We start from the raw sequence: 14,427 nt of genomic DNA on the forward strand, positions 1-14,427 counted from the left end.
TAATATATTTGTTTTATTTTTCTACTGAAAGCAAAAACGTAATATGATATGGACCGTGATTTTTAAGAGCTCTTCAAATCATAACTTTCATCTTGCCTTTTAAACTAGACATCCTTATTTGTCTATTTGCATTTCATACAATGCGCCGTTATCAGGAGAGCGTGAAAAACGTTAATAATTAATAAGGAGAACTGTTGTACATCTCAATGTATTAGTTATGGGCTGGGCTACATACTGTCATATATTAATGCATTGTGTGCCTGATGAAAAAGGTGGTGGGGAAATCATGTTTTTTCGGTTTATAAAGCTAAACTAGGCGCGTTTCCATTACCCTTCAAATTGCGCATATTGAAATTGCGAATTGAAAACACGCCTAATGGAAACGCGGCAATTTTGCAAAAACTCCCATATATCACAAAAAAGTTTTTACGCTCTCATGAGGTGGTTTTTCAGGCAATTCGAAAAAGGACATTTTCGCAAAACTGCAATGGAAACGGTTTTTTCGCATTTACAGGTCACCTGTTGCGGTGACGCATTGCTGCAACATAGGGCCAATATATTATATTTTCCACTCAATTCCACACCGTAAAGATAATGTAGTTAAAAGGACATATATTTTCTCCTAATAAGGACTACAGGCTATATATACAGTAATTAAGACATATATTCAAGAAATGTATTAAAACAGAAAGAGATAGCCTATAGTTTCAGCCTTACTCAAAGGCCGAGGAAACAGGCCAGTTACGCACGTCAATCCATTCCAGACGATCTTAGTTTGCTTCTTATTTAATAAACAGGCAATTAATTGATGAAACATCGATAAAAATAAAAATACAATTTATACAAAACGAAAAAAAAAAATTAAGAAAGACTTTCTAGAAAATAAAACTCGAAGTGATCAAAATCATGTGACTCCCCAGGTCACAAACATATTGCGATTCTTACTCATGCTGCTCACTTTTCATAATGAACATATAAATTAAAATAATAATATAACAGGCTAATGTTTAGTCCTAAACGTAGCCTATTTATTTTCGTAGTTAGGCTATGTTTTTTTTAACCCACGGCCGATAAAAGCGCCGACGTTCTCATTTTTTCCTTCTTCCTTTAAGAGAGATGAAACAATTCACAATACTCTTGTCATTTTTAGCTATACAGATAAGTTCAAGACATAATTATAAACTATAAACTGTCTATTTTTATTTGTGGACTCAGGGAATTAATTATTTTGCATGCACTCACTCCAAACGCGGTCTTCATTTAAAAAAAAATATTTCGTTTATTAAATGCCATTTTTTTCTTTTCCAAAGCATTTCTAAATTCAATTCACATGCCCATCAAATGAAATATCTAGCCAAAATAACGAAAGTGGTAAAAACAAAAACAAAAAAACCCAACAAACATTTGAGTTACCATGCAAATTCAAACATTTCGCTCTACTCGCGTCAACCTGGCGCGCGTAAAAGTCGATCATTCTTTACAGATGATGGTTCGGTTTGGAGAGAAGACGAGACGGAGCTTTTTATTAAACTCATAAAAGACAATAGGATTACAGTAATACTGGATGCTAAACACAGAAATGCCACATTATCATGAAGACCTTGAAGCAGATCTGACACACACACACACACACACACACCTCATATTAGGGATGGGACGAAATATCGTTTGACAAAATATCGCGATACAAAACGTGACGAAACGCATCGAGGTCGAAAAAAATGGATCGCGAAATAAAGATAGATGGCACTGCTGCATGATTTGCGTAGTATATAAATAATTTAGTGTATTGTATATTTATGTGTGTGTGTGTGTGTGGGGTGGGGGGTGGGGGGGCAGACATAACAAAACGCAGCGCGCATTTTCTGTCTGATCTGAGTTTGATCTGAGCCCGTAGTTGGAAAAAGTGAGAGCAGTCAGACAAAGGATGTAGCAGCAAACATTAATAGAGAAAGAAAATGGTTGACATTAGCATTAATATTCTAAACCAAAAATGCAGTTATTGCCTACATAAACTACCATATTTTCTGTTTAACTTTTATTCGACTTCAGAAAGAAAAGGGCGTTTTTTCACTGAGCACATTCTCTGCAGTCTGAGCGCTATGCACTGCAGCTCACTCTCGCTCATGTCTGAGGTAAATCATTAACACCATCACCCCGCTTACTGGACACGTGTTTTATTGAACTAAATACATTACAATCGTCTAAAACGAATGCACAGGTTACTTTCCTGAACAAGCGCGCTCCCGAGTCGTCCGTGTTCTTCACACTGTCCACGTGAATCGCGGACCAGTTCGGCGCGCACACGCAAAGGCAGTTCAGTAGGGAATGCGGATCTCTTAAAGGGGCCGCACTATATTCCTACTCGTGTAATATGGACCTCCTCCAGGTATGGTGTGGTTCTGGTTCGCTCACTGGTACACTTTAACAATTTTTCATACGAACTTTGCCCTGTTCTGAATTAAACTGCCAGTGTAAAAACTCCCTTTATATTGTTAAAATGAGTGAAATCACTACTTACTCATTATTTTTAAGTTTAGGCTTAAGACACATGAACAATTTCTTAGATAAACATATCTATGACCTTTGATATGTCTAGTCTTCATGCTGTATTGATTATTATTGAATAAGTATGGTTTCACTAATAATAAATGTACATTTGCATAAAGAATGCATATTTGTCCATACCTATGTTGATTAGAGTATTAAAAACTTAATTTAAACTTAATTTAAGAGACATTTACAATTGCTAAAAAGGTGTGATTAAATTGCGATTAATCGCGAGTTAACTCATGACAATCATGCAGTTAATCGCGATTCAATATTTTAATCGATTGACAGCCCTACAGTGCCCTCCACAATTATTGGCACCCCTGTTTAAGATGTGGTCGCGGACTTCTAAAAATTCTCCTTTTTTTTAAAACAACATAGAACCAAATTGCAAAAAAAAGAGAAAAATCCTACCTTTCGTTTAAGTACATTACTTAGGTGGTAAAAAAAAATATCACAGATTTGGAAAGAAAAAAAATAATTTGATATCGTATCGTGACGTATCGTATCGTAACCCTGGCATATCGAGGTGCATCGTATCGTGAGTTTAAGTGTATCGTCCCATCCCTACCTCATATCCGTGCCGCTTAAGTAACCTAAGGGGCTTTCCTTGCCATTAATGCTTGGATAACACGTATGTCTCCTTCCAATAATAATAATGGCTAGTGTGATGGATGGGATATACAAACCTACCAAGTGCCATCATTTTGGAATGACCTATCGCGAGAGGAAAGTAATATGTTTTAGTCGCATAACTGCAGCTATGGAAACGCTGTCATTTCGCAACAGTTTTTTATCGACATTTAAGAAATATCGCAAAAGTTTTTCGCAAATCTGTAATGGAAACGCAGCTACTGATGAATGATGTTCCTGGAGCAACAATAAACTTGAGGTCCTAATGGCATCAATACAGAATAATGGTCTCTAGTCTTAAAAACATTCCTTTTTGGAAAAGGACAGGAGAACATAGTTGACTCAGCAACAGGATGCTGCAAACTTCCTACAGGTCATAGAAGGAAACCGATTCAACATGAATACTTTGAAAAACTCAATCATATAACAGGCTGATGACGGAGCTATTTAGACTCTCTGACCCCTGAAGTGGACTAATGACAGGAGGATACAAGTGACACAGACCAAGAAACAGACAAAAAAACAGGTAGAAACAAAGGCAGACCGGTATATTTCTCCATCACGGCTCTGTTCCGCTTCAGGCAGACCCATTTGTGAGGGCAGAGGACAGGAAACCATTAAGTGAATGATCGCTCCCCTGATTCGAAGCCTTTAACTCGCAGACAGATAGAAGACAGCATCCAGGCCCAGTGTCCAAACTGGCCTGGGGGAGGATTTGAACAATAATAGAAAATAGACATAAACCGGTCATGGGGCAAATCTCTGATCTCTGTGCGCGAGAGATGTGTGTGTGCACGTCAATGAATGTGGTGCATTGATATAACAGCAGTTAAACTAACTGGAACTACTTGTGCATTAAACAGTTTTTCCGCACACCTCCAAGCCAATCAGAATCTACTATTCAGACAGACTATCAAGTTAAAATTATTAATGCATTTATGGCACATGCCCATTACGTTTCATACAGCTGATTGATGAAGAATATGATGCAGGGAAACAACTCACTGTGATAAAGCCTATAGAATGCAGTTAGAATGTCCTTAAAATTCAAGATATGGGGCAAAAATGGCTATTTGAGTTTTAGTCTCAGGGCGTTTTAACACTGGGCATGTTTGTTGTGGTCTGTGTCAGAGCGCGGTTGTTTGCTCCAATGCTATGTGCGAATAGCCTGACAAGCCAGACCCACATCAAGATGTTTGGTCTGGAAACTCACCATTGACAGCTCAATCCGAGGGGCGGGATAAACGTTCGTCTTTCAAACTCCCTCTGCATGTGATAGGAAAGCGCTACACCAACCAGAGCAACGAAGGTGAAGCAGAGCTTGTTGATAGATTAAACATTCATCGTATCCGGTCAGCAAAACTCCGAACACATCTTCCCTTTTTAAGAATGACTTCAGTGCCGCTCTTTGTTCTTTTCTCAGAGAAAAGCTTAACTCCAAGTCTTCTAGAGTCGCGGTCAAAGCCGATTCGAAAGACCGCCGTTCGCCAGTTTCTGTGTTTACTAGAAGCACGCAAACGCAACTCAGCCGTCGTCATTATGGCCCCGCCCGCCGACTCTATACACGATGTGATTGGCCCGTCCAGATTGAGAGGAATACAGCTCAGAAGGGTATTGAGAGTTGCTAGACGACACTTGCGGGCAGACTAAATTTGCTGCCGCTAGGGTGCATCTAGATTTCTAATGATTTCTAATAGATTGTTAATGTGCGAATACACTAGCAGACTCTCTCTCGCTCACTCGTACCCAAGGTAAATCATCAACATCATCGTCCCGTATATGCGTTAACTAACGAAATACATCATCTGATAAAATGCACGCACAGGTTACTTTTTTGCACACCCGAGTCCGTGTTGCTTTCAAATGCACGTCAATTGCCGCACACGTCTCGAATTCGGTACCCCTGAGCTCCACTCACACAGGTCCATGCGACAAATTTCACATTGCCAATTTTTCATGTGAACCATTCCCCGTTTCAAACTAAACTGCCAGTAACAGTTTACAATACTTAGTGTTTACAATTCAATACTAGCAATATCACACAAGCTCTGTTTTTCTGTCCAGAATAACAAGACGAGTGCAAATGTGATACTGATCTTGTACAACAGTTTAAGAAAATAATTTTTACCATTGACCATTTTCATAAAGAGAACCATTTATTTCATTGAATAAATAAATAAATTAATTAATTAATCAAATAGACATTTACCGCCGCCTACTGGAAGTTTCTTATTTAGTAAAGTATAGTTTCATATTTTCATATTAATAAAAAAAAAAGGTATAGTTTACTCAAATATTTTTGGGGTCTCATGGGGATGAAAGACTACAATTCCCAGAATGCTTCGCTGCCCTGTGAGGCCATTCCCCAACGCCACCAACTCGATTACTGTGACTGAGTTGGAGAAGACGCTACAATTAAAAACTGAACGTGTCTGTTCAATATAATGAGTGAGTCACCGCGCGAGTATCACAGCCCTGAGCACTAACTGCAGGAGTGAGAGAAATGAGCTGATGAGCTCTCGTGATAAGAGCTGAGGTAATCGCGACTACACTCGCGGCATACATTCACAACGCTAGTTCAGTCTGGCGCGTTTCAATTCATGCCTTTGCAAGCTTAACTTTCATAGAAATTAATTTGAGAAGTTAAAAGACTTACATTGCTCACCATAAGAAGAATTTTTCCAGAAATAAAATGCATAAATCTCTTGTCTCACGGGGGATATGAGGAGGGAAAGCACAATCATTTCAATATACTCCAGGGTTTCTGATACAAAGCCATATGCTAATCGCTGAAGTAACCCTTTAAATTATCTTTTGGGAGTAATATCTCAGCCAAATTTGATGTGAGATTAACTTTTCAAAACATTATAAACAGACAAAATTCCTTTCCATCCAGACCATGTGGTAAACATCCATCCAGCACCAGTAAAAGCAAAGATCATGGCAAAAAAAAGTAAAAAAATGCCACATGTACAGAGCTTACTGACTAGAGGAAGAAGAACATATCTGGGTTGGAATGCAGGCTTGACTTCACAGTGTTGTAGAATCCAGAGCATGTTAAGGAAGAGAGGTAGAGAGAGAGTGGTAGAGAGAGAGAGAGAGAGAGAGAGAGAGAGAGAGAGAGAGAGAGAGAGAGAGAGAGAGAGAGAGAGAGAGAGAGAGAGAGAGAGAGAGAGAGAGAGAGAGAGAGAGAGAGAGAGAGAGAGAGAGAGAGAGAGAGAGAGAGAGAGAGAATGAAGGAGACAGCTGCACAGAAATCAGGGAAACGCCACATAAACTTGGACCTTGGGGTGACCTTGGGGACTATGACCTATAATAAAAATATATTTTTTTTTGTAAAGTAAAGCATTTGCAATAAATATAATAGCAATAGCAAATATCAATAAATATTATTCAGGAAGTAAAGCATTTGAAAATAAAAAGTACCGGTAATCTATATCCAGCAGAGAGGGAGTGAAGACAATGTAGGTCTATAAGTCAATGTCTACTTCACAAAAGAAATGAACAGTTACTAAAGGTAACAGAGTAAGAGTGATAAAAATCATTCAGTAAAACGTGTCTGGGCTCATTCGAATCACTGGTAGCTGGAGGCATTTTATCAATAGTTTTCTCAATGGTACTCATTAAAAAATAATAATAGTGTTTACTACATCAGACTGGGAAGGAGATTCAAGCCAATATCTTCAACGTAACTTCCCTTTCACAAACAACTTGAAAAAAACAAAACGGCTGCACGGCTGAAAAGACCTCAAAAGATTACGCAGAAGCATGTCATTAATAGCTAATCCTACAAAAGAGACGATTAAATAGATTAATGATTACAGCGGGGGGAACACACAAAATATCAAACAAGCAAATGTTTTTTTTTTGCCTTTTAAATATAGGACAATAAACAGAAAATCTGAATCACTTGGACTGCTTCCCCACTAGACTTTTCCCATATTTAGACAGTGACGTTCAGACTAAAGTAACATGTTTGCTGTGAGAACAAAACGGAGCTGATTAGACTCGAGGAGTTTTGACTCATGATTTTCCCCTGACCCAGCTCTTGATGGAAGTCACTGCACTCTCCTATCTGCAGACATCTCTCGTTTAATCAGCTCCCAAGTCCCGACATTTTTCTGATTTACGGGACAACTTCCTTTTGGCTGTTTAGATTTTGGATAGTTGGCGGCCTACAAGAATGCAGGAAGTATCTTGAACTGGTCCACTGGGTTCATCCAGGACAAGACACTTTACAGTTTGGAGTTTGGGAGGCATGTGGGGGAAGGAATGATGATCAAATCTGACAATGTTATGGAACTAAAACAATAAATACCATTATGGTGCTCTTCAATGTGGTGTGCTTGTAAAGCAACCACCTCTTTGTATTAACTACTAGTTATGTCACAAAATAAACATGAATGAACACCAGAAACTGTTGAAAGAAACAATTTATAATTTCTAATGTAATCACTCAGTGTTGACTTATAAATTCATATATGGGGCTTTCCCACCCTTTTCATAGTTCCTAGAACTACTGGTGGAAGTACCCAGATTTTGGCATGTTTCTGCAGGAACTAGGAAAGATATTTTGGGGGAACTAATGATGCTTTTCCATTGCATGGAACAGTTCGGTATGGCACGCTTTTGCGCATTTCCACTGCATGGGGCGGTTTGTTACAGTTCAACTTAAACAGTACTACCTTGGGTTGAGGTTCCAAGCGTGCTGTACCGATGCTAAAAAGTAAATACTGCAGATAACTGACTGTTTAGAGAGAAACGTCACTAACTTCTGTCCAAACAAACATAACGCATTATTTTTAAAGGATGATCAACATTTACTTGCACCAGGTGGCCTGGAAATGCAGTTTTGCAAAATATTCCAGTTTGAATTTGCTGAAAAACCACCCATGCAAGCGTAAAAACCTTGATATATATGAGTTTTTACAAAATTGATGTGTTTCCATTGGGAGTATTTTTAATTTGCAATTTCGATGTGCAATTTGAAGGGTAAATGACTTTTCGCTGTTCGTAGAGTTAGTTTCTAGAGTAAATATATAGACTATAATCTGTGTGTGTATTGTGTACCTTTAAAAAAATGGTGGTGGTGTTTCGCGGGCCATTGGGCATCAGCTACACGGCAAACGCTAACACTTTTTCATATATGTTATGTCTACTTTCTTGTAACAGCTCTAACTGATATTGTATTAGACAGGCCTTTTAAACAGATCAAAAACTAGTGAAGTCAGAGAATGTAAGCGCAGTGTGCACAGGCTCTGACGTTCTGAACAGTGTCAAAATAAAAGTCACTTCAGAGTTCCTAATGGCGGCGCGAATGCAACCAGGCTCTCTGGGAACTACCCTGGTGGTTAGTTTCAGTAAAGTTCCAGGTCCAGTGAGAAAGCCCATTTAGTATGTTTAACCTCCATCCCTCCACAGTCGACTGAGGTCACATTCATTTTCCAAAAAAAAAAATATATATATAATAATTCTACTGAGAGCAGAAACAAGTCTTTTTTTTTCATACTTGCACTCAAATGCGGAGATGAGTTTTAATATGCTGTTTACAGTGTCTAGCAGCTAAAATCAGACCTGTCATTTAAAGTTGCCCTCTCTAATTACTACTAGTTTAGACAAATTACTCTGGAACTGTTTTGCAACCCAACAGAACAGACCATTCATGCCCTAAATTTCTTTCATCATCATGACTCAAAAAGCAGCAAGAAGGGCGTCGTAACCCCTCTCGCTGTGGTATTTGGGTTGGTGTGACTAGTTACATAATATTTGATTACTTAAAACTGATGAAGTAAAGAGGCACTTTGCTAATGGCATACTGGGTCAATAATTTAGGAAATGGAACACTAAGAAAGTCAACTGCAAATGCTTTAGGGCCAGGCTCAGCTAGGAGGTTCAAACAGTGACTTTAAAAGCCGTTCTGGTCTCAATTCAAACACAGTGGGGCAGCGAGTCAGCACTCTTTCTATCTGACCGTCATTTGATGCCTCTCTGGTCACATGCTAAATTTCTACACAGGTACAGAAACACACACACACACACACATACACTCACATGACTGACTTACAGTGCTCTGCCAGAGGGATCGGACACCATGAAACAGGTCCGAGGGGTCACCGCGTTGGAACAGATGACATTTTAAGGGTGTTGTAAACACACTGATGAGATGAGAGCGCTACAGTCCATGCTACACAAGCTTTCCCGCCCTAAAACCTGGTAGACACATAGATGCTCGGGGTGCTTTCAGACGGACATTTTCATGACTGCAACCTCAAAATTGGGCTTAAGTTTGTATACTAAATGTGGATACTAAACAGTAGGAACACCAATCAAGATGAGAGCACTTTAATCTACGATTACAACAAAACTGATCCGATTTCCGTCAGCTGTCTGACGGTTCATCAGAGATGCATTTCACATCCTGAAAAACTTCAGCAAACAGGCATACAAAACATTGTCATTTTTGTTTTGAATACATTCTGAACCAGCAATCGAGTACAATGCTTGATAAACACATCATAATCTGGAACCTTCTTCTACATGCTGTCCCAAAGAGCATTCAAGCACCAAGTTTGCTAGGAGTGGCTGTGTATCTTAAAACTGTAAAGATAAGTGAGTGTGTGTGTGGCATCTGGTCTCAGGCAGATTCTAGGAAGCGTCAATCATATTGCAGAACTGACTCATATGAATGAGCACCCAGAATAAGCCTGGATCCCACAGAACTTGCTTACGCCGCACTGGGGCAAGGAAGGCCAGCCAACATGACTTCAAATCATGGAAATACAACAGTGGAACTTCTGCTGTTGGTTGTGTGTGTGTGTGTGTGTGTGTGTGTGTGATCACCTTTAAATAAATTCAACAACTATCCATTCGATCTGTCTTGCTGAATCCACCATTCTACATACACTAAACCATCAACACGCATAGGGTAGTTTACAACCCATGACCCCATATATATTTAATGTATATCAGTGGGCCATTATTTAGAGTCAGTAAAATTTGCATCAACTGTAAAGACCAAATAAAAAAAGAAACACAGTTTAAGATGTTTAATATGTAGTCCGAGAGCTTTCTGTTCCTCCACTGAATGTATGTATGGTATACTGTCCCTTTACAGAACGGTAATAAAACATCATCAAAGTGGTCCATATGTCACATCAGTTAGAATCTGCAAATGAAGATTAGAACGGTTATGAATCAGCGTATTGATTCATGATTCGGATCGCGTGTCAAACTGCTGAAATCATGTGACACTGGCGATCGGAATCATGAATCAAAACAATGATTCATAATTGCTTGACTCTTTATTTGAGGTTTGAAAACAAACACGGAAGAGAAGACAATGCTGAATAAAGTCATAATTTTTGTTATTTTTGGACCAAAATGTATTTTCGATGCTTCAAGAGATTCTAATTAACCCACTGATGTCACATTTGGACTACTTTTAAGATGTTTGTATTCCCTTTCTGGACATGGACAGTAAAGTGTGCATACACTTGCATACGCTCTCGACTCTTAATATTAAAATATCTTAAACTGTGTTCCGAAGATGAACAGAGGTCTTACGGGTGTGGAACGACATTAGGGTGAGTCATTAATGACATCAATATTTTTTGGGGTGAACTAACCCTTTAAGGTTGATTTATATTCAGCGTCGAACCTGGGCCTTAGCTTCTACGATGTTGGCTACACGTTGATTTTCATTTATACTTCTGCTTCCTTGTCCGCGTTGACATGCAGAAGACATGCAGAGGGAGCATGTGTATTCCAGAGGAATGGGTTCTGGCAGACCAATCAGTGCTTGTGGTCAGCGTAGAATTGACAAGTTGTTACATTTTTGGAGTTGTGCACGTCAGGGTATGCCATAGGCTACGCGAGAAACACACAGCCTTCAACGTTGCTATGGCATACACTCAACGCAGAAGTATAAATGGGGCTTTACTGACTAATAATGGTCCATATTAAGGAACTAAACCCAAAGTCCTAAAAGGATGTAGGCACCTGACGATCCACAGCAACCGTCTGCACTAACTAAGACCAGGGGGAAGTCCTTTGAACAAAGATTTGCATTCAGACTTTTTTTTAATTAATCAAATCACATTGTCCCTTTATGTTTCTGTATATCAGAAACTGTGACTAAAAATGGAATACTTTTTTTTTTTACCTACAATGTTTTCCTACACTAAAACATGAAACAATTGGAGGACATTTTTCAGCCAGCTGGTCATTTCAGAAATAAGGGTAGTTCAAGAGGAATGTTCTCCCTACCCCGGAAACCCGGCCCAAATCAAAGAGGTTGGGGGACGGAGACGGAGCCGTATCTTATGTTCAAATCAAACAGGAGGAGAGTGAGACACACTGCTATTTCTGTCCCAAAGGAAACTCCAGGCACAGAACGCACTGCTGCCATGAAATACCTACAAGACCTCGTCACACACTCCCTACGCTACGGGAACCAACCTGAGCGCAACCGGTCTAATGTAGAACAATGTTCTCGACGCAATGATCACAAAAAACTTAACATAAGCACATATTTTTAAAGGGAGGAAGGCAATTATATCTGACCTTCACTTTGTCTAAGAACTTCTCTCTTCTCCTTCAAAACTGTCTGTCAGCACACATGCCATTCTGTATTGTCAAGACCCAGCTAAATATAGTCCGCCATGAGGAAATTAGCACTGTAGGGTGGGAGCGAAAGCAAAAAGCTATATGTAAACAAGAAGTGTGTGGTGAAAGACTTGATGTGGTGGTGCCACCAGCCTTGATTTGACTCAAATGATGGCGCCACATTCTTCGACATTTGTGCAAAAATACACACACAAGTTTTAAAACAAAAACAACATCAGCAAAACTGATAATCTAAGAACAAACTGCAGTAGATTCATTGAAGTCAATCAAAGACTTCAGATCTCACTGAACAGACACAATCTCAAAACTGATAAAGTCGAGATGGGTGCCTCCTAAATTAGGCAATTCTTCATGAGAATTAAGAAACACTGAGCACCATTCAGGCTCCGTGAGACCTGTCAGCACCAGCTCCTGTGGTAGACTGAGAACATCTCACTCGGAGAAGACAACCTGAGTCATAACAGGAAATAAATATATAACATCTACATAAAGTTAAAAGTTAACATGACGGAACTGTCTCAAGCTCAGCCATTGGCAGGATTGAGCCAATTACAACCGTCATCTATAAACACCTGCCACAGAATATTCTAAATTGAATGTTGCATAACTTCTGTCAGCATGTTCTTCACTTCAATTGTGAGATAAACCTTAAACACAGAACTGAAAAACTACAGGGTTTGTGGCAGACTCCAAGGGCTGTCAGTATTATATTATTATATTTTAAAAGATTCAACATTTACTGAATATCATGTCTTTAATTTTAGACAATATCACGCTTTTCTTAACTTCTTGACTTCTGTATGCGTGTTAGACATCTACACATTTAAAGGGATAGTTCACACAAATATGAAAATGCTGCCATTAATTACTCACCCTTGTGTTGTTCCAAACCCATAAAACTTCCGTTCATCTTTGTAAAAAAAAAGAAAAAAGAAGATCTTTTCGGTGAAATCTGAGAGCTTTCTGCCCCTCCATTGACAGCTACGCAACTACCATCTTGACGCTTCAAAAAAAGTTCATAAAGAGAACATAAAACTAAGCTGTTTAGTCCACATTTTCTGAAGAGACTTTAGCTTTATATGATGAACAGATTGAATTTTGGCTTTTATTCAAGTATAAACATTCATTAATACCCATCAGTTGTGGTAAACAGAAGCTCAAGCAATTATTGTGCTACGCAGCACGTTTGGGCTTCAGTGAGAACCAATGAGGTTCATTCTCGTGCTACACAGCACATTGGTTTGTTCTCGTGCCTCAAGCAGATTTGTAAGGATTAGTTCTACAATCAAAATCTGATGAACTTTTTGAAGCATCAAAGTGGTAGTTGCATAGCTGTCAATGGAGGGACAGAAAGCTTTCAGATTACATCAAAACTGACGAACAACTCAAAAGTCTTACGAGTTTGGAACAACATGAGGGTGAGTAATTAATAACAAAACACTATTTTTTTGGTAAACTATTCATTTAAGTTGTTAACCATGTTATACTTATACTTTCCATTGTATGAAAAAGAGCAGCTTAAACTTTTAGCATTTAACATAGCCATTTGTCTTATATCTATATAAAAAATAACATGCTGTTTGTTTGGTACAAAATAAAACAGCTTTTTTATGTTAACCATTCCTTTAAGAAATCCAGTCATTTATGGGAAAGTGACCCTAATAAAACATGCATTTTCGTTTTGCGATTTTCTTTTGCAGCAAATGCACGTTTGTTTGCAATCATCAGATTTCTCAATGAATCCATTCGACTGAACCAGCAAGTGTCCTATATAGACAGCAGATGGGTTCGTACTTGAATGTGGTTAATTATTAGTTAGCAGCAAGTTGAATCATTAAATGCGCTGCACTCATGCTATCAGAAAACTCCATGTAAAGGGGACACAAATGATCTAGTCTCAGGTTCAACATCAGCAAAGGGCGCTGGAGGAAACTGGTTAAATAACACGAGAAGCCCTGAACGTGAATCTTTTGCAGGCCTCGAGCCCCGAACCTCTCGTTCCCAGGGCGACGAGTGACTGACGTAACTTTCAAACGCGGGTCCGATAGCAACATAGAACAAAATCCGATGACACTTACAATCCAAATGCTTCTTCTTTGGCCCCATGACTTCGTGCGTGGTCGCCTTGCACACCGTTTTGGACACCGCGGAACCGGTAACACTGTGTTGCGCTGCCGTTATCCGATCCGTTATGCTTTGTCCAGACATCCTCGCAGTTTTAAACAAACAGAAAAAGGGGGAAAACAACAAAAGAGGGGGGAAAATATACTCGGGCTGTTAAATCCAACGGCAATGCTGGTAGTCCCTGTGATGTGCCCTGTTACGCCACCTGACTGGGGAAGAAAGAGAGAAAATAAATGAAATTTCAAGGAAGACGTATCCGGTGATTTAGAGAGTCCAAATGAAGTTTACTCTGTATGTATGCCGTCAGCTGATCGCGACATTAACGTTAACGTACCAAACGTTTCCTCCTCTATTAACAGCAGCGTCCTCTCTCAACCCCTCCGTCACGCACTATCCCTCTCCCTCTCCTCTCCTTCTCTCTCTCTCTCTCTCTCTCTCTCTCTCTCTCTCTCTCTCTCAAACTCCCCCTTTTTTCTCCTCAGTGGCTCTCCTGTC

At 39.3% G+C, this 14,427-nt stretch overlaps 1 protein-coding gene across 17 annotated transcripts in view; it reads right to left on the bottom strand.

Moving 5' to 3' along the window:
• Nucleotides 1-14,321, bottom strand: part of picalma (phosphatidylinositol binding clathrin assembly protein a) — a 49,498-nt gene extending 35,177 nt beyond the window's left edge. For 16 of the 17 annotated variants that reach the window (XM_067432529.1, XM_067432519.1, XM_067432533.1 and 13 more), the window contains exon 1: nt 13,887-14,021. In XM_067432529.1, coding sequence (XP_067288630.1) covers nt 13,887-14,016 — 130 coding nt within the window. In that variant the 5' untranslated portion in view covers nt 14,017-14,021. Of the gene's footprint in view, nt 1-13,886; nt 14,142-14,220 lie in introns of those variants that run through there. The other variant, XM_067432518.1, reaches the window with a different exon arrangement.
• Nucleotides 14,322-14,427: the final 106 nt, after the last annotated feature.

Source organism: Pseudorasbora parva, chromosome 23 (assembly GCF_024679245.1).
Source record: "Pseudorasbora parva isolate DD20220531a chromosome 23, ASM2467924v1, whole genome shotgun sequence".
In the NCBI taxonomy this organism is placed as follows: Eukaryota; Metazoa; Chordata; class Actinopteri; order Cypriniformes; family Gobionidae; genus Pseudorasbora; species Pseudorasbora parva.